We start from the raw sequence: 23,393 nt of genomic DNA on the forward strand, positions 1-23,393 counted from the left end.
CATGTAGACTGATGAAGTATGTTTTCCACTACAGAGCCAGTGCACGTAAGCATTGCCAAGCAGGGAGGAGGAGGAGGAAGAGGAGGAGGAGGAGGACGCATTCCCTTGGTTAGGTAGAGAATATTACCACGTTATGTATATCCCACTGTCTGAGTGGTGCCTTGGGGAGATGTTTTTGACGAATCTTTCTTTTTCTTTGGCTGTTCCCGTCTCTCTCCCTCTTGTGTTGTGCCTACCACAGCCACAGTCGTCCCTACCTCAGCCACAATCGTTCCTACCACAACCACAAGCACCGCGTTAACCCCAGAGCATGGGTACATACATGTCTCGTCTGATTTTCTAATCAAGAAAATTTGAATACATGACGCCCAGAATATTGAAAACGTGACAGATACCCCACGAGGAAGGCTGTATAAGTCTGGAATTCTCTGGTGCCGAAATAGATTACATGGACTACGTGAGCATGTTCACTAAGCAGTATGAATTGTTATGCTATTGTCATGGGGGTAGTGATGCCCTGCGAAGTAGATTCCGCCTTCTGTATCTTGATTTATACAGAGAGACCAGTTATGTTAATCCTGCCATGAGAACCATGTCGTCTTGTTCACCTTGCTTTCACAGGCTCATCGTATAGGATGGGAGGGGGAATTCAAGGCTGTGGTCACACAGTCTCCGAAATAAGCTCTTATGTTATCGTATTTATGGTTGGAAGGCTTTAGAGTGTATGGTCACCTCTGTCCATGGTTACGCGGTGAAGGCTATACCTCCTCTCTTCCAAGTGGGACAGATGACAGCTGGGTCTGGTGCAGTGGTGAGCGGAAGTCTTATTGTCCGGAGCGAGACGGGCCTCGGGCCAACATGAAAAGTCACACAGATGACGGACAATAAGCATACGCAAGAGACGTCAACATAGGTGATCTCCCTCTTCGGCATGGGAAATAATTATCGTACTGCATCAGTCTCCCTCTTCGGCTTGGGAAATAGTCATCGTACTGCATCAGTCTCCCTCTTCGGCTTGGGAAATAGTCATCGTACTGCATCAGTCTCCCTCTTCGGCTTGGGAAATGGTCATCGTACTGCATCAGTCTCCCTCTTCGGCTTGGGAAATAGTCATCGTACTGCATCAGTCTCCCTCTTCGGCTTGGGAAATAGTCATCGTACTGCATCAGTCTCCCTCTTCGGCATGGGAAATATGTATCGTACTGCATCAGTCTCCCTCTTCGGCATGGGAAATATTTATCGTACTGAATCAGTCTATAATTCGATGTGCTTGTGTGCGAAAGGCTTTCCGGGTGTGTATCACTGCAGAGGGTTATGTGGTGTGGCGAGGATACAACTCACTACAGCAAAGTTGCCTGCCTATATACCGGCTGCGGGAACGCACCTGGGTCTTTGTGGAAGAGTTTTGCGGCCGGGTGGAGGTAGTCCGGCTTCAGCAGCAGCCAACACCATGACCCCAGGTTCTGTAAAACTTGTGTTTTTTTTTTTTTTTTGCCAACCCTAAGGACAACATTACCCTCAGATAGTGGGTGAACAACAGCCAGAAGAAAAAAGAAGAATAAATAAGGGGGAATTATCTTTCCATCTTGTGTTTGTGAAGTGATTTAGAAATGACATTAATATGATATACATATACCTTATCCAGTATGTGTGTATTTTTATAAGTAAGACTATATTAAACCTCTCAATATATGTCGATGGCTGGAGCAGGGTGAGATACAGAAGTTCCTGTTGTCTAAGAAAGTAGATCATAAGAAACTTAGAGAATGCAGTAAGCTATATGGTAAAGTATGGTATGTAAAGTTGTGTTGAGAAAGTAGGAGAATTATACGACGAAGTAAATGTCAATATAAAGCATATATCGCTGAAGATAGCAGAGGAAACGCTAAAGAGTTTGACGGATAGAAGGAAAAGAGTAATTACCCAATCAATGGGTCCATTAAATATGGAAACCAATGACGTGGCTCAAGACAACGAAGCCGTGACAAAAGATATTATTTTCTTTTATCCATCTGGATATACGGCTGAAGATACGTCCCGATTCCATTCCCATTATTGACAAGAGAGGCGAACGCTCTTCAGCCAAGGACATACTTCCAGCAATAGACGAAATGAAGACAAACAAAACGGCAGCGGGTCCTGATATGTTTTATCCAAGATGAAAGAAAGAGGAGAAACATGAGATAGTCAAACCCTCGTCTGGACTGCCCCTCGCTACCAGAAGGAAAAGTTCCAGATGAGTGGAAGTTTGCTGATGTAACACCGAGATTCACACACAAAAAAGGGTAATAAGTCACTATCCAAAAATTATAGCTTTATTACATTAAGATCCGTAATTGGAAAACTTAGGATACACCACCATTCCAGATGGCATTGTAAACCATTTAGACTGATTTTAGAGAATCAACACTTGATCAACGAGTCTCAGTTTGGTTTTCCACGAAGTCGCTCATGTTTGACACATCTGCTTCATTTCTTTTATGATATAATCAGTTTGTACGCATGAAAGTGCATCTACCCAGACTTTCAAAAAACTTTCGATCAGGTTCGGCGTTGTAGATTACCGACAAACATGAAATCGAATGGTAATAATGAGGCTGCACTTCAGTGGTATGGTAATAATGAGGCTGCACTTCAGTGGTATGGTAATAATGAGGCTGAACTTCAGTGGTATGGTAATAATGAGGCTGCACTTCAGTGGTATGGTAATAATGAGGCTGCACTTCAGTGGTATGGTAATAATGAGGCTGCACTTCAGTGGTATGGTAATAATGAGGCTGCACTTCAGTGGTATGGTAATAATGAGGCTGCACTTCAGTGGTATGGTAATAATGAGGCTGCACTTCAGTGGTATGGTAATAATGAGGCTGCACTTCAGTGGTATGGTAATAATGAGGCTGCACTTCAGTGGTATGGTAATAATGAGGCTGCACTTCAGTGGTATGGTAATAATGAGGCTGCACTTCAGTGGTATGGTAATAATGAGGCTGCACTTCAGTGGTATGGTAATAATGAGGCTGCACTTCAGTGGTATGGTAATAATGAGGCTGCACTTCAGTGGTTAGGAAATTGGTCACCTGGACGTAAACAAATAGTAGTGATTGATGGGTTGAGAACGTGACAAGTGGCGTGCCACAAGGATCAGTCTTGGGACCGGGTCTCTTTCTTGTATATATATTAATAATGTTGATAATGGACTGCATTGCAAGATGTCCAAGTTCGCTGATGGTACAAAGCTGGATGATGAATCTGGAAATATACTTGAACGTTTACAGCTTGAAACTGACGTAGACACACTGATGAACTGGGCTCGTGAGTGGCAAATGATGTTTTATAGATCGATAAATGCAAAGTTTTGCGTATTGGTAGAGAGAAAAAAAAAAGCGAGAAGGAAAGGTACAATATGAATTCTGTTGAATTGCAAAAGGTAAATGAGGAAAAATAGAATCTTGGTTTTAATAATCTCTGGTGACCTAAAACCAAGTAAGCATTGCACCGAAGCAGTGAAGAGAACTAACAAAATTCTTGGTTTCATCGGTAGAGCCTTCGAATTTAAGTCCAGAGGGAAACCATCCTTACTCTTTAGATTCACTGGTTCGTCCACATTTTGAATATAGTTTTCAGTTCTGGTCGCCCGACCTAAAACAGAGACAAGTCAGGATGGAGAGAGTTAAGACAGCGTCAAGTGACCAAGATGATGATTCCCAGACTGAGAAACCAATCCTACGAGGGCAGATGAAAGGACTGGAATTTATTTCGCTTAGAAAAGAGAAGGTTGAGAGGTGATCTAATACAAGTATTCAAAAGCGTCAAAGGCTTTGATCACATTGATCAACCCAAGTTCCCTTAGACTTGATTCGTCTGATGTTGCTCGTAGTAATGGAGACAAAAGTCGTGGGCAAACAATTTGACCTCGAATGAGGCGAAGTGCTTTTCCTTCACCAGGATTGTTAACATTTGGACTGATGTGCCAAGTAGAATTTTTGAAAGCAGTGCCATAGTAACCTTTGAGAACAGACTTGATACATATTTGAAGTCTGCGACTTTCTTCATTCGCGCCTTCCACAGCCAAGATGGTACCTGTAGGATCTTCACCTTCAATTATCTGTGTGCCTTCCAGCTTGGACTACCCTGCTCTGTGAGTTTCTCTGACATCCTTCACGGTCAGAAACAACCACGGAAGGCCCTCCAGTGGTCCGCTGCTGTGCGAAATTCTCTCAATTCCTTCACACAACATTTAGAACAATTGCACGACGCGCCAAGAGTATATGATTTTCTACGACTCAGAATTAAACGATCACACCACACCTGCCGACACAGGTGTCTGGCCACACACACACACACACACACACACACACACACACACACACACACACTTATTCCGTCGTCCACAAACTTTTTCCTGAGCATCAGACGGTGATTGCCTTGTGTTGCCATAACCGAAACACTGTCAACACTGTAGCCTCCCTCACCACACCGCCACATATAGGAAATGTATATGATTAGGTAAATAAGAAAGATGATGGCACCAGTGTCTCACTGCCTTGGAAGGTTTGCTCTCGGTTACAATTCATGTGGCAAATGTTATCTATTTATATGTAGATTTGATGAAGCCATTCCCTTATTTTCTTCAAAAATGCTGAACGTATTGGATTTTTATATTCTTTTCTTTGAGGACTATGATTATACCAGATGTGTTTGCTGTTTTACATAAACCATTATAAAAAAAAACAAAATCAATTTGATCGAATCTACTCTGCAGGGAAATGATCACATGAATTTATCAACAGAGTTGAAGAACTTACATTTCTAAGAAGAAAAGAAAAAACCATTACGTTATGTGTTGCACTTCTCCGTCCCGTACGAGAATGATTGAAATAATTAGATACGAGAAGGAGATATAGTCAGTCGCCCATCGACCACAGGATGTATACAACATTCTGTATGGAGGCGTTTACTTCACTACCGTACTCCTCCCCTCCCTCCAGCCCGTCCAAGGGTGAGGGAGGATGGGCTTCAGTCATCACAAAAATCATGAGTTCGACCCCCATCCACCCCTCCTGTGGTTGGTCGTGCTGTATCCCATTTCTGTGCAGGACTGGCGTGGCAAAACATAATATCGTAGCACCAACTGGAAAAGGAAGGATAAAGCTCCCTGGTCGATTCACAGTGGGAGCTAGAATAAATCTTCTTGGTAGATTCACAGTGGAAAATAGGATAAGTTTCCTTGGTAGATTCACAGTGGAAAATAGAATAAATCTTAGTAGATTCACAATGGAAAATAGAATGAATCTCCCTGGTAGATTCACAGTGTAAACTAGAATAAATCTCCCTGGTCGATTCACAGTGCGAGAAAGAATAAATCGTCCTGTTAGATTCACAGTGGAAGATAGAATAAATCTCTCTGGTCGATTCACGGTGGAAAATAGAATAAATCTCCTTGGTAGATCCACAGTGGAAAAGAGTATAAGTTGGACTGTAAACTGCAGGATGAGAAGTTAGAGACTGCCACCAGGTTATGGGTGGGACATTGCCCTGTTGTGGACACTCCTTGTGTCATTCTATTTCGAATAAAACAAACATGAAATAGTGTTAAGACAGTCTCTCTCTCTCTCTCTCTCTCTCTCTCTCTCTCTCTCTCTCTCTCTCTCTCTCTCTCTCTCTCTCTCTCTCTCTCTCTCTCTCTCGCTGCCGCCAACACACACCCTCCTCTCTCTCTCTCCCCCCGTGAAGACGAGCAGGTGTGGTGCGCCCCCCGCACAAGGTCGTCGCATCAGTAACCCACTGGGCGCACCCGTTACCATGGTGGTTATTTCCGGGGGTTAGATCCGCTGTGGCCTGCTGGCATACGGGAGAGAGAGAGAGAGAGAGAGAGAGAGAGAGAGAGAGACCAGGAAGGCTGTGTCACTGCTGGGTTGCTGCTCCTCTGACCCTCCCTCCCCGCGAGGGGTACAATGACAACACTGGCTATTATTTCCCTCCCTCCTCCAAAAGCGCACGAACCTTAGAGTGATACTTGACGCAATGTCATCCCTAAGTTCGGGACGTCCTTCACACCTACCGCTGCTCCTCGAGGGCCCCTCCGTCAACACATCCCCCCCTTCTCTCTCTCTCTCTCTCTCTCTCTCTCTCTCTCTCTCTCTCTCTCTCTCTCTCTCTCTCTCTCTCTCTCTCTCTCTCTCTCTCTCTCTCTCTCTCTCCACTGATGGCAGCAGCAGCGGTGGTGTCGTCTGCTCTCACCCGTAGTAGAGACCCAGCATCGGATAAACTTATACCGCCAAGTGTGGGTGGCTGTGTGCCTCACAGTGTCGCTCGTCGTCTCCGTGAGTATTCTCTGCCTCCACACCTCCCCCTCGTATGTGGCTACGGCACTCACTCGTCGTCTCCCTGCGTATTCTCTGCCTCCACACCTCCTCCCCCTCGTATGTGGCTACGGGCGCGCTACTCACCTTCCCGTGGACGACAGCGGGAAGTGGTTGGCGTTGCCCCACATGCTATTACGAAGTCAAATTCTTACGAAGTTGCTGAATGTATGATGAGTGTCTTTGTAACGCCTAGGACATGTCTGGGCCTGTAAGTCATATTTGGTCGCTGAAAAATTGTTTTGGGCGTTTCGAAAGCTCGTATAAACAAACTACGTCTTAATTAAGATCTATTAAGAGCTATCACCGAGTTAGATCGGGCGATAGTTTAGGGTCATTAAGGACAATTGACTTCCCATGTTATGACTCCCACTCAAATCAGCTGAGCCACTTGCCTCCCTCAGGTGTTCAAGATATTCCTCAAATCATATGCATTCACAAACACACACACACACACACACACACACACACACACACACACACACACACACACACACACACACACACACAAAGGTCGGAGGGCCAATATCCCTCACTCACGTCTTAACTTACAACGAACAGAAACTGTGTTTGTGTTGTGAATCTTGTCCTGCGTCGTCTTACCTAAAACCTTCCCTACAAGGGTTATGACACAGAGAACACAAAATGACCCAAGCTTAAGCCACGAACTGGTGACAGAAGAGTGTAACTGGAGGTCAAACCCTCCATAGAATACCATAGAGTCTCATTTGACTCCGATGGTTTAAAATTGGAATGTGACGAGACTTTGGTTCGCGACTGTACGTACGTACACAGGCAAGGGGGGGACACTTAGGTACAGGTAAATAGTCACCGTTTTCTATGTTCGACTGTTGATGTAGGGTAGATAATGTCATGCCCCATTTTGCAGGTGTGGGCGCCATCCCGTACATGATGAACGTCAACGTGACCTTAGACACCCAGGACGTCTCCCTAGGGCGGTGTGTGGCTGCCTCCCTCCGCGCCTCCAGCCCCTCTGGTCTCCCAGGTGGGTAGTGATCATGGAGCTGTTCCTCTGCCTCCAATACAATGGGTCTGTGTCACAGTCATCAACTGCAACGTCTGTGTCACCGATGGGAGGGTAAGGGGGTTTGGGAGGAGGCCCCACCTGCTCTCCACACCACAAGAAAACACCGCAGGTGTTTACCTGTGCAGCTGCACAGCTGGATGCTGCAAGTGTTCACCTGCACAGCTGGCCTTTTTAACTTTACAAGACGCAGCGAGGGAAAACACAGGTGTTTGCACTAAAACCATTCGATGCGTGGCATTAATGATTTCATATATCTGTTTTCCTCTATTAAGATTGTCCAGTCCCGAAATGTCTTGATCAGACAATCGAGATGATAGGCACAAGTATTGTGCTGAAGTGGACTTAGTACTTCTCCATGATTTCACAGTACTTTTGAAAGCAGTGTTGGTCGTAGGAGAGAATATTATATAGATAGTTCATGGGAAATTTGAGGCACTCAGTCAGCAAGCATTATCAGGTGTGTGTGTGTGTGTGTGTGTGTGTGTGTGTGTGTGTGTGTGTGTGTGTGTGTGTGTCTAGGGGGGAGGAGTGAGTTGGAACCCCTCTGTATTCTCGTATTGACCCAATATCTCTCAACAGATGTATGTGTCTCTCAACAGGTGTGCAAGCTATGGCCTTTCCCCACGAAGGTCGAGTGGAAGTGGCCTGTAATGTTGACTTAATCCCTGCCAGCCAGGCCCCACCTGGCCACACGGTAAGTCCCCCACACCCACACACTCTCGCTCCCCCTCTCCCTCTAGGGTCCAGAGGCTGGGCCTGTGTTAGCGACGTAGGGAACACACGTCGCTCTGTGGCATAGGAAATTGCTCAGGCTGAGCGTTAAGTTAGACTCAACATGATACTGTACGTTACTTTTCGTTACGAAGATAAAGATAGTCTCTAGATATACTGTATGGGGTCAGAATGAAGATAAAGATAGGCTCAAGATATACTGTATGGGGTCAGAATGAAGATAAAGATAGGCTCAAGATGTACTGTATGAGGTCAGAATGAAGATAAAGATAGGCTCAAGATACACTGTATGAGGTCAGAATGAAGATAAAGATAGGCTCAAGATATACTGTATGAGGTCAGAATGAAGATAAAGATAGGCTCAAGATATACTGTATGAGGTCAGAATGAAGATAAAGATAGGCTCAAGATAAACTGTATGAGGTCAGAATGAAGATAAAGATAGTCTCAAGATATACTGTATGAGGTCAGAATGAAGATAAAGATAGTCTCAAGATATACTGTATGAGGTCAGAATGAAGATAAAGATAGGCTCAAGATATACTGTATGAGGTCAGAATGAAGATAAAGATAGGCTCAAGATATACTGTATGGGTTCAGAATAGATAGGAATGAAAGCTGAGGTTAAAAGACAGTGAGTGACTGATAAGGAAGGGCGTGGGGGCGTGAAGGAGGGGAGGTGCAAGATATGATATACCTTATGAATGATAGCAGTATTGATAGTATCTTTACACTAATGCGATTTATCTTATCAGTGTGAAGCCCTAAGATATCTTTGTTATCTTTCTCCAGACCCAGTGGTTCACCGCTTTGCCACACGACACTTATATAACTGCTCACGGTTCCCACTGTGGGCCATCTGGCTTCTGTCACCTGCCAACACACTATTGTTGTCACGTTTCTCTTACGTTGTCACCTTTGCCACCTATATGAATTTATATATATATATATATTTCCAACACAGATCACTGATTCTGTGTGGCGTCTGTGCCACACTCGTGATTGTAAGTCGATAATTGCACCATAAACAGGTATATGGGTATATATTTTTTGATACAATTTGTCGTTTTCACACGTTTGGTCATCACCGCGCTTAGAGAGAGAGAGAGAGAGAGAGAGAGAGAGAGAGAGAGAGAGAGAGAGAGAGAGAGAGAGAGAGAGAGAGAGAGAGAGGCACATAAGAGCTAATAGAGAAGGTCCAGAGGAGGGCAACAAAGATGGTGCCAGACGTAGGAGAGCTCTTGTTATGTTTTCAATGTCTCAAACATACGACATTTGCCTTCATGTGAAGGGAAAGTCCCTGCACCCACACCCCATCCTCACACAGTACAACACCCACACCCCATCCTCACACAGTGCATCACCACCCACACCCCATCTTCACACAGCACAACACCCACACCCCATCCTCACACAGCACAACACCCACACCCCATCCTCACACAGTGCATCACCACCCACACCCCATCTTCACACAGCACAACACCCACAACCCATCCTCACACAGCACAACACCCACACCCCATCCTCACACAGTACAACACCCACACCCCATCCTCACACAGTGCATCACCACCCACACCCCATCTTCACACAGCACAACACCCACACCCCATCCTCACACAGCACAACACCCACAACCCCATCCTCACACAGCACAACACCCACACCCCATCCTCACACATCACAACACCCACAACCCCATCTTCACACATCATAACACCCCACACCTTCTCCATCACATCTCCGGCTGTCTACTGCACTTCATAAACCATACGTAACATTATCACAGTTTCCCATCACCTCCGTTTTCTCTTCATATTTCGATCTCTCCTTTATGTAATCGTTCTGTTATCTCGTTTTCTCTTTTTCCCCCACCCCCACCTCCCAGACTATAGCTGAAAATGAACATCAGATCAAAATGTTCCATCATTCTCTGGCATTGCATCATCTGACCTTCGTAAGACGACTATCTATCTCAAGCATTAATCCCTCGACTATGATGACATTAATCCCCCGACTATGCTAGCATTAATCCCCCGACTATGCTAGCATTAATCCCCCGACTATGATGACATTAATCCCCCGACTATGATGACATTAATCCCCCGACTATGCTAGCATTAATCCCCCGACTATGATGACATTAATCCCCCGACTATGATGACATTAATCCCCCGACTATGCTAGCATTAATCACCCGACTATGATGACATTAATCCCCCGACTATGATGACATTAATCCCCCGACTATGCTAGCATTAATCCCCCGACTATGCTAGCATTAATCCCCCGACTATGATGACATTAATCCCCCGACTATGATGACATTAATCCCCCGACTATGCTAGCATTAATCCCCCGACTATGATGACATTAATCCCCCGACTATGATGACATTAATCCCCCGACTATGCTAGCATTAATCCCCCGACTATGATGACATTAATCCCCCGACTATGATGACATTAATCCCCCGACTATGCTAGCATTAATCCCCCGACTATGATGACATTAATCCCCCGACTATGATGACATTAATCCCCCGACTATGCTAGCATTAATCCCCCGACTATGATGACATTAATCCCCCGACTATGATGACATTAATCCCCCGACTATGCTAGCATTAATCCCCCGACTATGCTAGCATTAATCCCCCGACTATGCTAGCATTAATCCCCCGACTATGATAACATTAATCCCCGACTATGATAACATTAATCCCCGACTATGATAACATTAATCCCCGACTATGATGACATTAATCCCCCGACTATGATGACATTAATCCCCCGACTATGATGACATTAATCCCCCGACTATGATGACATTAATCCCCCGACTATGCTAGCATTAATCCCCCGACTATGCTAGCATTAATCCCCCGACTATGCTAGCATTAATCCCCCGACTATGATAACATTAATCCCCGACTATGATAACATTAATCCCCGACTATGATAACATTAATCCCCGACTATGATGACATTAATCCCCCGACTATGATAACATTAATTACTCTCATGTTCCTCTCTTATTACTCTCATGTTCCTCTCTTATTACTCTCATGTTCCTCTCTTATTACTCTCATGTTCCTCTCTTATTACTCTCATGTTCCTCTCTTATTACTCTCATGTTCCTCTCTTATTACTCTCATGTTCCTCTCTTATTACTCTCATGTTCCTCTCTTATTACTCTCATGTTCCTCTCTTATTACTCTCATGTTCCTCTCTTATTACTCTCATGTTCCTCTCTTATTACTCTCATGTTCCTCTCTTATTACTCTCATGTTCCTCTCTTATTACTCTCATGTTCCTCTCTTATTACTCTCATGTTCCTCTCTTATTACTCTCATGTTCCTCTCTTATTACTCTCATATTCCTCTCTTATTACTCTCATGTTCCTCTCTTATTACTCTCATGTTCCTCTCTTATTACTCTCATGTTCCTCTCTTATTACTCCTCATGTTCCTCTCTATTACTCTCATGTTCCTCTCTTATTACTCTCATGTTCCTCTCTATTACTCTCATGTTCCTCTCTTATACTCTCATGTTCCTCTCTATTACTCTCATGTTCCTCTCTTATTACTCTCATGTTCCTCTCTATTACTCTCATGTTCCTCTCTATTACTCTCATGTTCCTCTCTTATTACTCCATGTTCCTCTCTTATTACTCTCATGTTCCTCTCTTATTACTCCATGTTCCTCTCTTATACTCTCATGTTCCTCTCTATTACTCTCATGTTCTCTCTTATTACTCTCATGTTCCTCTCTATTACTCTCATGTTCTCTCTTATTACTCTCATGTTCTCTCTTATTACTCTCATGTTCTCTCTTATTACTCTCATGTTCTCTCTTATTACTCTCATGTTCCTCTCTATTACTCTCATGTTCCTCTCTATTACTCTCATGTTCTCTCTTATTACTCTCATGTTCCTCTCTATTACTCTCATGTTCCTCTCTTATTACTCTCATGTTCCTCTCTTATACTCTCATGTTCCTCTCTATTACTCTCATGTTCCTCTCTTATTACTCCATGTTCCTCTCTTATTACTCCATGTTCCTCTCTTATTACTCCATGTTCCTCTCTTATTACTCCTCATGTTCCTCTCTATTACTCTCATGTTCCTCTCTATTACTCTCATGTTCCTCTCTTATACTCTCATGTTCCTCTCTTATACTCTCATGTTCCTCTCTTATTACTCCATGTTCCTCTCTTATTACTCCTCATGTTCCTCTCTTATTACTCCATGTTCCTCTCTTATTACTCTCATGTTCTCTCTTATTACTCTCATGTTCTCTCTTATTACTCTCATGTTCTCTCTTATTACTCTCATGTTCTCTCTTATTACTCTCATGTTCTCTCTTATTACTCTCATGTTCTCTCTTATTACTCTCATGTTCTCTCTTATTACTCTCATGTTCCTCTCTTATTACTCCATGTTCCTCTCTTATACTCTCATGTTCCTCTCTTATACTCTCATGTTCCTCTCTTATTACTCTCATGTTCCTCTCTTATTACTCCATGTTCCTCTCTTATTACTCTCATGTTCTCTCTTATTACTCTCATGTTCCTCTCTTATTACTCCATGTTCCTCTCTTATTACTCCATGTTCCTCTCTTATTACTCCATGTTCCTCTCTTATACTCTCATGTTCCTCTCTATTACTCTCATGTTCCTCTCTATTACTCTCATGTTCCTCTCTTATACTCTCATGTTCCTCTCTATTACTCTCATGTTCCTCTCTTATACTCTCATGTTCCTCTCTTATACTCTCATGTTCCTCTCTTATTACTCTCATGTTCTCTCTTATTACTCTCATGTTCTCTCTTATTACTCTCATGTTCCTCTCTTATTACTCTCATGTTCCTCTCTATTACTCTCATGTTCCTCTCTATTACTCTCATGTTCCTCTCTTATACTCTCATGTTCCTCTCTATTACTCTCATGTTCCTCTCTATTACTCTCATGTTCCTCTCTATTACTCTCATGTTCCTCTCTTATTACTCCATGTTCCTCTCTTATTACTCTCATGTTCCTCTCTATTACTCTCATGTTCCTCTCTTATACTCTCATGTTCCTCTCTATTACTCTCATGTTCCTCTCTTATTACTCTCATGTTCCTCTCTATTACTCTCATGTTCCTCTCTATTACTCTCATGTTCCTCTCTATTACTCTCATGTTCCTCTCTTATTACTCCATGTTCCTCTCTTATACTCTCATGTTCCTCTCTATTACTCTCATGTTCTCTCTTATTACTCTCATGTTCTCTCTTATTACTCTCATGTTCCTCTCTTATACTCTCATGTTCCTCTCTTATTACTCTCATGTTCTCTCTTATTACTCTCATGTTCCTCTCTATTACTCTCATGTTCCTCTCTATTACTCTCATGTTCTCTCTTATTACTCTCATGTTCTCTCTTATTACTCTCATGTTCTCTCTTATTACTCTCATGTTCCTCTCTTATTACTCTCATGTTCCTCTCTTATTACTCTCATGTTCCTCTCTATTACTCTCATGTTCCTCTCTATTACTCTCATGTTCTCTCTTATTACTCTCATGTTCCTCTCTTATTACTCCTCATGTTCCTCTCTTATACTCTCATGTTCCTCTCTATTACTCTCATGTTCCTCTCTTATTACTCCATGTTCCTCTCTTATACTCTCATGTTCCTCTCTTATTACTCTCATGTTCTCTCTTATTACTCTCATGTTCTCTCTTATTACTCTCATGTTCCTCTCTTATTACTCTCATGTTCTCTCTTATTACTCTCATGTTCCTCTCTATTACTCTCATGTTCCTCTCTATTACTCTCATGTTCTCTCTTATTACTCTCATGTTCTCTCTTATTACTCTCATGTTCTCTCTTATTACTCTCATGTTCCTCTCTTATACTCTCATGTTCCTCTCTATTACTCTCATGTTCCTCTCTTATACTCTCATGTTCCTCTCTATTACTCTCATGTTCTCTCTTATTACTCTCATGTTCTCTCTTATTACTCTCATGTTCTCTCTTATTACTCTCATGTTCTCTCTTATTACTCTCATGTTCCTCTCTTATACTCTCATGTTCCTCTCTATTACTCTCATGTTCTCTCTTATTACTCTCATGTTCTCTCTTATTACTCTCATGTTCTCTCTTATTACTCTCATGTTCCTCTCTTATACTCTCATGTTCCTCTCTATTACTCTCATGTTCCTCTCTTATACTCTCATGTTCCTCTCTTATTACTCTCATGTTCTCTCTTATTACTCTCATGTTCTCTCTTATTACTCTCATGTTCCTCTCTTATACTCTCATGTTCCTCTCTTATACTCTCATGTTCCTCTCTTATTACTCTCATGTTCCTCTCTTATACTCTCATGTTCCTCTCTATTACTCTCATGTTCCTCTCTATTACTCTCATGTTCTCTCTTATTACTCTCATGTTCCTCTCTTATTACTCTCATGTTCTCTCTTATTACTCTCATGTTCTCTCTTATTACTCTCATGTTCTCTCTTATTACTCTCATGTTCTCTCTTATTACTCTCATGTTCTCTCTTATTACTCTCATGTTCTCTCTTATTACTCTCATGTTCCTCTCTTATTACTCTCATGTTCCTCTCTTATTACTCCATGTTCCTCTCTTATTACTCTCATGTTCCTCTCTATTACTCTCATGTTCCTCTCTATTACTCTCATGTTCCTCTCTTATACTCTCATGTTCCTCTCTTATTACTCCATGTTCCTCTCTTATTACTCTCATGTTCCTCTCTTATACTCTCATGTTCCTCTCTTATTACTCCATGTTCCTCTCTTATTACTCCATGTTCCTCTCTTATACTCTCATGTTCCTCTCTATTACTCTCATGTTCCTCTCTTATACTCTCATGTTCCTCTCTTATACTCTCATGTTCCTCTCTATTACTCTCATGTTCCTCTCTATTACTCTCATGTTCCTCTCTTATTACTCCATGTTCCTCTCTTATTACTCCTCATGTTCCTCTCTATTACTCTCATGTTCCTCTCTATTACTCTCATGTTCCTCTCTTATACTCTCATGTTCCTCTCTTATTACTCCATGTTCCTCTCTTATACTCTCATGTTCCTCTCTTATACTCTCATGTTCCTCTCTTATACTCTCATGTTCCTCTCTTATTACTCCATGTTCCTCTCTTATTACTCCATGTTCCTCTCTTATTACTCCATGTTCCTCTCTTATTACTCCATGTTCCTCTCTTATTACTCTCATGTTCTCTCTTATTACTCTCATGTTCCTCTCTATTACTCTCATGTTCCTCTCTATTACTCTCATGTTCTCTCTTATTACTCTCATGTTCTCTCTTATTACTCTCATGTTCTCTCTTATTACTCTCATGTTCTCTCTTATTACTCTCATGTTCCTCTCTTATACTCTCATGTTCCTCTCTTATACTCTCATGTTCCTCTCTATTACTCTCATGTTCCTCTCTATTACTCTCATGTTCCTCTCTATTACTCTCATGTTCCTCTCTATTACTCTCATGTTCCTCTCTTATTACTCCATGTTCCTCTCTTATTACTCCATGTTCCTCTCTTATACTCTCATGTTCCTCTCTATTACTCTCATGTTCCTCTCTATTACTCTCATGTTCCTCTCTATTACTCTCATGTTCTCTCTTATTACTCTCATGTTCTCTCTTATTACTCTCATGTTCTCTCTTATTACTCTCATGTTCCTCTCTATTACTCTCATGTTCCTCTCTTATTACTCTCATGTTCCTCTCTATTACTCTCATGTTCTCTCTTATTACTCTCATGTTCCTCTCTATTACTCTCATGTTCCTCTCTATTACTCTCATGTTCCTCTCTATTACTCTCATGTTCCTCTCTATTACTCTCATGTTCTCTCTTATTACTCTCATGTTCCTCTCTTATTACTCCTCATGTTCCTCTCTATTACTCTCATGTTCCTCTCTATTACTCTCATGTTCTCTCTTATTACTCTCATGTTCCTCTCTTATTACTCTCATGTTCCTCTCTTATTACTCTCATGTTCCTCTCTCATTTCTCTCATCACCCCAATTTGATTATCCTCATCATCGTGTCCCGGTCTCATCACACACAGTAAACATGACTGTGTGAGTACCATTCGCTCCAGACCACTGGCCCTGCCCCTGGCAGCAGCAGCAGCAGCAGCTCCCACTAACCTCATCAGTGATCGTGGACACGACTCCTGCAGCAGCAGCAGCAGCAGCACCTCCCCTTCCTTCCACCCACCACAGGAGCCTCCCACGTCTTCGTGGCTCTCTCGCACCCAACCCCACCCACCTCTCTCTCTCTCTCTCTCTCTCTCTCTCTCTCTCTCTCTCTCTCTCTCTCTCTCTCTCTCTCTCTCTCTCTCTCTCTCGCTCTCTCTCTCTCTCTCATCATCATGTGTATATTATTATAGCCTTGTCTTCCCCCCTCTTCCCCCTCCGTCTGTGCAGTTGAGGTCGTGTTTGGGTGGTCGGTACGTGCACACGACGGCAGACCAGATCCAGGCTCGCGTGCTGCAGGAGGCAGAGGGCGTCGGCCTGGTGGGCACGGCGCTGGTGGGCTTCACGCCAGAGGAGGCGCGCGCCCGCGCCCTCCACGCCCTAACCCATGGCCACTCTGAGGCATGGAAGTCCGTCGCCAGTAGGAGAATGTAGACCACAGGACAGGAACCCAGTGTTCTCTTCCCCCGTGTTGACCTTGTCTGCTGAGCCGTGTTGACCTTCCTGTCTGCTGAGCCGTGTTGACCTTGTCTGCTGAGCCGTGTTGACCTTCTTGTCTGCTGAGCCGTGTTGACCTTCCTGTCTGCTGAGCCGTGTTGACCTTCCTGTCTGCTGAGCCGTGTTGACCTTCCTGTCTGCTGAGCCGTGTTGACCTTTCCTGTCTGCTGAGCCGTGTTGACCTTCCTGTCTGCTGAGCCGTGTTGACCTTCCTGTCTGCTGAGCCGTGTTGACCTTCCTGTCTGCTGAGCCGTGTTGACCTTCCTGTCTGCTGAGCCAACTTTGTGCCGGGTATATATTGTGTGTGGGGGGAGGAGGTGTCGAGTCTCCTGTACGTTAAACCTGCAGTGTGCTGAGCGCCTAGTGGGTCCTGAGCCTCCTGTAAGGCTATCACTTACGTGCTGAGCACCTGGTAGGGTCCTAAGCCTCCTGTAAGGCTATCAGTTACGTGCTGAGCGCCTGGTAGGGTCCTGAGCCTCCTGTAAGGCTATCACTTATGTGCTGAGCGCCTGGTAGGGTTCTGAGCCTCCTGTAAGGCTATCACTTACGTGCTGAGCAACTGGTAGGGTCCTAAGCCTCCTGTAAGGCTATCACTTACGTGCAGAGCGCCTGGTAGGGTCCTGAGCCTCCTGTAAGGCTATCAGTTATGTGCTGAGCACCTGGTAGGGTCCTGAGCATCCTGTAAGGCTATCAGCTATGTGCTGAGCGCCTGGTAGGGTCCTGAGCCTCCTGTAAGGCTATCAGTTACGTGCTGAGCCTCACAACACAGGGGTACACAGCTTATCTAATCCTATAATGCACTGGGATATACTCCTCACACATCAGGGCTCAAAGGTACATACGTTCCTCTCCTCGCCTTCTGTTCGACGTTACCATGTTCCCTGTGTACAGATGTGCTCTCGGGGGTGTACAGATGTGCTCTCGGGTGTGTACAGATGTGCTCTCGGGGGTGTACAGATGTGCTCTCGGGTGTACAGATGTGCTCTCGGGTGTGTACAGATGTGCTCTCGGGTGTGTACAGATGTGCTCTCGGGTGTGTACAGATGTGCTCTCGGGGGTGTACAGATGTGCTCTCGGGTGTGTATGTCATTGTATACGACGTGGGGGGGGGGGCTGGTTTGAACATCCGTTGAACTGTAGGTAAACAGCGAAATCTGCCAGTGTTCCCCTGTATTTTGAGACACAGTTCTGAGCGACGTGTACTTGCCCTCACGATAGTGGTGGAGCAAAGACACACACACACACACACACACTCTCCGGTGTTGACTGTGCCACAGTTCAACTTGGAGAATAAAGTTGTGAGTATTGAAGGAGAAGAGAGTGTCTGTATGTGATCAGTCTCGCGTGACCTGGTGATTCATCTCGCGTGACCTGGTGATCTAATCTCGCGTGACCTGGTGATCAAATCTCGCGTGACTTGGTTATTCATCTCGCGCGACCTGGTGATTCATCTCGCGTGACCTGGTGATCAAATCTCGCGTGACTTGGTTATTCATCTCGCGCGACCTGGTGATCTAATCTCGCGCGACCTGGTGATCCATCTCGCGTGACTTGGTGATCCCATCTCGCGTGGCCTGGTGACCCAATCTCGCGTGACCTGGTGATCCCAATCTCGCGTGACCTGGTGACCTTACGCGACCCTCCTGACCATCACTATCCTGGGAAAACATTTACGTCTGGCACGACCTTGATCTAAGCCGTCACATACGTCACCATCCCAAGGGATGGTCCCAACCATCGTCCCAGTTACGAGGCATTCTTGTATCCCAGAGGATGGGATGGATACGTCCCTGTCACCTTCACCCACCACGGCAGGTCATCTGCCCCTCATCTTCCCCCGTCTGCCCCTCATCTTCCCCCATCTTGCCCCTCATCTTCCCCATCTGCCCCTCATCTTCCCCCATCTGCCCCTCATCTTCCCCATCTGCCCCTCATCTTCCCCATCTGCCCCTCATCTTCCCTCATCTGCCCCTCATCTTCCCCCATCTGCCCCTCATCTTCCCCCATCTGCCCCTCATCTTCCCCCATCTGCCCCTCATCTTCCCTCATCTGCCCCTCATCTTCCCTCATCTGCCCCTCATCTTCCCCCATCTGCCCCTCATCTTCCCCCATCTTGCCCTCATCTTCCCCATCTGCCCCTCATCTTCCCCCATCTGCCCTCATCTTCCCTCATCTGCCCCTCATCTTCCCCCATCTGCCCCTCATCTTCCCCATCTGCCCCTCATCTTCCCCCATCTGCCCCTCATCTTCCCCTATCTGCCCCTCATCTTCCCTCATCTGCCCCTCATCTTCCCCATCTGCCCCTCATCTTCCCCCATCTGCCCCTCATCTTCCCCCATCTGCCCCTCATCTCCCCCATCTGCCCCTCATCTTCCCCATCTGCCCCTCATCTCCCCCCATCTGCCCCTCATCTTCCCCCATCTGCCCCTCATCTTCCCCCATCTGCCCCTCATCTCACCTCATCTGCCCCTCATCTTCCCCATCTGCCCCTCATCTTCCCTCATCTGCCCCTCATCTTCCCTCATCTGCCCCTCATCTTCCCCATCTGTCCCTCATCTTCCCTCATCTGCCCCTCATCTTCCCTCATCTGCTCGTCATCTTCCCCCATCTGCCCCTCATCTTCCCCCATCTGCCCCTCATCTCCCCTCTTTATCATCAGCCTGGCTGAGGGGTTATATCCGGCCACCAGACCTTAACCCGACAATAGTGGCCTCACCCTCCTGTATGAGGTCAACTCCCAGCGTCCCATTGACCTTCCTCGGTGACCCTTCAACCAGGGTAAACTGTCGAGGGATAGTATTAATCCTTAATATGATGGGGGGCCCGCCCTCCCTCCTCGCTCCCCCCCCCCTCACTTCGTCTAACCACCCATTCCCCCAACTAAAAACGAATCCAGTTTTCGTGTGTTTGACCGACCCCCTCCCCCCGCTCCACACCCACGTCCCCACAGTACGCAAATTCTCGGTCATAGCTTAAAAGACATCGTTTGCTTCATTGGGTTAAAATCATTTTTATGCTTTGGTGTGTAAGTCTGTTTTCCCCCACCACACTTCCTTCATCTGTATTGACCCTAGTGTTCTCTATGGTTCAATACACTCCACAGCAGTTTAACGTTCGCTGTGTTCATCTTTACGTCGGGTAAAGAAAAAAAATATGAAGTCTCATTTTAGTTTCTGTTTACGCGTCTGTGTCTTTAGATTACAAGGTGATCTGAGAACTGTTACTTTGTGTTGGGGTAGAGATTGTATCGAGGCTTAAGGTGAACGGTATGAACAGAGACAGATGATGTACAGGTGTGTACGTTGGAAAGGTTCACAATTTTGCACGTGATCAAGATATTCCTATGAGTCTACGGGGGAAAATGAAACACGAAAAGTTCCCAAGTGCACTTTCGTGTAATAATCACATCATCAGGGAAGACACAAGAGAGAAATAATATAACAGTCAGTTGATATACATCGAAGAGACGAAGCTAGGACGCCATTTGGTAAACATGTGATTGTCCAAAAAGGTGTGTACGTGTGTACACAAACATCTATATTGGTCCCAGACGATGGACGCAGTGGACACCCCCACCATATATCTAAGACCATTTTGGTCAATGGTGTACATTCAGTAGAGACTCACTTGTTTATAATGTCTTATTAAAATAAGAATAAAGTCCAGATTATCTGTAACAAGGATTACTTTCTAATACAATATTGTATCCCAACAAAAAAAGGGAATGTGATAGGCTGTATTTTTTTTGTTAGCAAAGACACACACACGACAATTACATGACATTGTTATTTGGGAACATTTGAGTAAAGCGTCTACTGGAGGGAGATGATAGTATAAGGAGGTTGAGGAGTACAGATGATAGAATGACATATACGTGGGAAGAACAAGTGTAAGGATGTTATTGTGGCTAGGATAACAGAACAGGTGTAAGGATGTTCTTGTAGCTAGGATAACAGAACAGGTGTAAGGATTTTATTGTGGCTAGGATAACAGAACAAGTGTAAGGATGTTCTTGTAGCTAGGATAACAGAACAGGTGCAAGGATGTTATTGTGGCTAGGATAACAGAACAAGTGTAAGGATGTTCTTGTAGCTAGGATAACAGAACAGGTGTAAGGATGTTATTGTGGCTAGGATAACAAAACAGGTGTAAGGATGTTATTGTGGCTAGGATAACAGAACAGGTTTAAGGATGTTATTGTGGCTAGGATAACAGAACAGGTGTAAGGATGTTATTGTGGCTAGGATAACAGAACAGGTGCAAGGATGTTATTGTGGCTAGGATAACAGAACAGGTGTAAGGATGTTATTGTGGCTAGGATAACAGAACAGGTGTAAGGATGTTATTGTGGCTAGGATAACAGAACAGGTGTAAGGATGTTATTGTGGCTAGGATAACAGAACAGGCGTAAGGATGTTATTGTGGCTAGGATAACAGAACAGGTGTAAGGATGTTATTGTGGCTAGGATAACAGAACAGGTGTAAGGATGTTATTGTGGCTAGGATAACAGAACAGGTGTAAGGATGTTATTGTGGCTAGGATAACAGAACAGGTGTAAGGATGTTATTGTGGCTAGGATAACAGAACAAGTGTAAGGATGTTATTGTGGCTAGGATAACAGAACAGGTGTAAGGATGTTATTGTGGATAGGATAACAGAACAGGCGTAAGGATGTTATTGTGGATAGGATAACAGAACAGGTGTAAGGATGTTTTGTGGCTAGGATAACAGAAGTGTAAGGATGTTATTGTGGCTAGGATAAAAACGAAAAATAAAATGGTACTGTACTTACGTATTTCTTACGTACTCCCAGTGATGTACTCCCTCTGATGTACTCCCTCTGATGTACTCCCTCTGATGTACTCCCTCTGATGTACTCCCTCTGATGTGCTCCCACTGATGTGCTCCCACTGATGTACTCCCCTGATTTGCTCCCACTAATGTACTCCCACTGATGTACTCCCACTAATGTACTCCCACTGATGTACTCCCTTTGATTTGCTCCCATTGATGTACTTCCACTGATGTACTCCCTATGATGTGCTCCCAGTGATGTGCTCCCAGTGATGTGCTCCCACTGATGTACTCCCTCTGATTTGCTCCCACCAATGTACTCCCACTGATGTACTCCCACTGATGTACTCCCTTTGATTTGCTCCCACTGATGTGCTCCCACTGATGTACTCCCACTGATGTACTCCCACTGGTGTACTCCCATAGGTAGAAAAAGTGGATTTAGAATCTCAAAAGAACTCTCTGGTCGCAAGTCATGACTGACAGTCACATATAACACTGTGGCCCAGTTGTACATACCTGGCACTTCACATATACATATACATATACATATACATATACATATACATATACATATACATATTCATATACATATATCATCCACAGCCCTTGGCTCACAACATAACGCCTCTCTCTCTCTCTCTCTCTCTCTCTCTCTCTCTCTCTCTCTCTCTCTCTCTCTCTCTCTCTCTCTCTCTCTCTCTCTCTCTCTCTCACACACACTTCTGTCCAATATCCAATCTCTGGGAAAAATTGAAAACACATTCAAGGGAGAGAGAGAGAGAGAGAGAGAGAGAGAGAGAGAGAGAGAGAGAGAGAGAGAGAGAGAGAGAGAGAGAGAGAGAGAGAGAGAGAGAGAGAGAGAGAGAACATATCCCATTCTCACTCAGCCACACAACATGGCTATAGACCCGACCACTCCACTCTACCCAAACACAACCTGGTCTAGTTGGGTTCAACCAACCACACAACCCGTCTTTTGCACCATTAGTGGTAGGCGATGATCGCCGTTTCCCGCGTCAGCGAGGTAACGCCAGGAAACGCACACAAAAAAATGACCCATCCTCTCATATACACATAGATACATAAACCTCCACACACGCACATATACACATATATACATATCAACATATGCACACATACATACATATGCACAGACATATACATATATACACATGTACATATTCGCTTTCGCCTCACTTATGACTAGCTATAATGATGTAATGAAAGAATGATAAAGAATACATTGAAAATGTCGAAATGCCGTATATAATATTTTTATACTAAAAGTAGATTAATCACTTTATCGAAGATATATTAAAGATTACCTTTTTTTTTTCCTTTTTATGACATGACTTGCCAAACACACTGCAGTTATTAGTGAACAGTGCGCCAGTCAGTCAAAATCAAGGACTCGTGGGCGAAATAGACCAACACTATATTAGTAATACAAATGCATATAGTTATTATTGGAAAACCACCTTTAATAGTCATGGGTAAAGATTATAAAAGAAAACGATTTGACGGTTCGTTTTCTTCTAGTAATTTCTGGGGAACTAATGTATCACTTCGTTATATGCTGCTAACGTTGGTAGAACATAATAACCCGCGGAAAGAATTAGATTAAAAAGAAGAACATCGTAGCTCATCTAGGCGTACACTTTTAACCATTCTTTTATTTAGATGTGTGGTTATGTTTTACATATAATTATTTCTTGCATTTACAAACTTGATA

At 44.2% G+C, this 23,393-nt stretch overlaps 1 protein-coding gene and 1 long non-coding RNA gene across 2 annotated transcripts in view; both read left to right on the forward strand.

Moving 5' to 3' along the window:
• The window catches only part of LOC139750411 (uncharacterized), a 158,511-nt gene extending 141,533 nt beyond the window's left edge, over positions 1-16,978 (forward strand). The window contains exons 4-6 of the mRNA XM_071665178.1: positions 7,252-7,368; positions 8,010-8,104; positions 16,597-16,978. Of these exons, the coding sequence (XP_071521279.1) occupies positions 7,252-7,368; positions 8,010-8,104; positions 16,597-16,800 (416 nt within the window). The 3' untranslated portion in view covers positions 16,801-16,978. The remainder of the gene's footprint in view (positions 1-7,251; positions 7,369-8,009; positions 8,105-16,596) is intronic.
• Positions 16,979-19,321: 2,343 nt separating this feature from the next.
• LOC139750121 (uncharacterized) lies at positions 19,322-21,655 on the forward strand. The gene is made up of 2 exons (XR_011713086.1): positions 19,322-20,750; positions 20,973-21,655. It is a non-coding gene; the product is annotated as an uncharacterized lncRNA (long non-coding RNA).
• Positions 21,656-23,393: the final 1,738 nt, after the last annotated feature.

Source organism: Panulirus ornatus, chromosome 9 (assembly GCF_036320965.1).
Source record: "Panulirus ornatus isolate Po-2019 chromosome 9, ASM3632096v1, whole genome shotgun sequence".
NCBI lineage: Eukaryota > Metazoa > Arthropoda > Malacostraca > Decapoda > Palinuridae > Panulirus > Panulirus ornatus.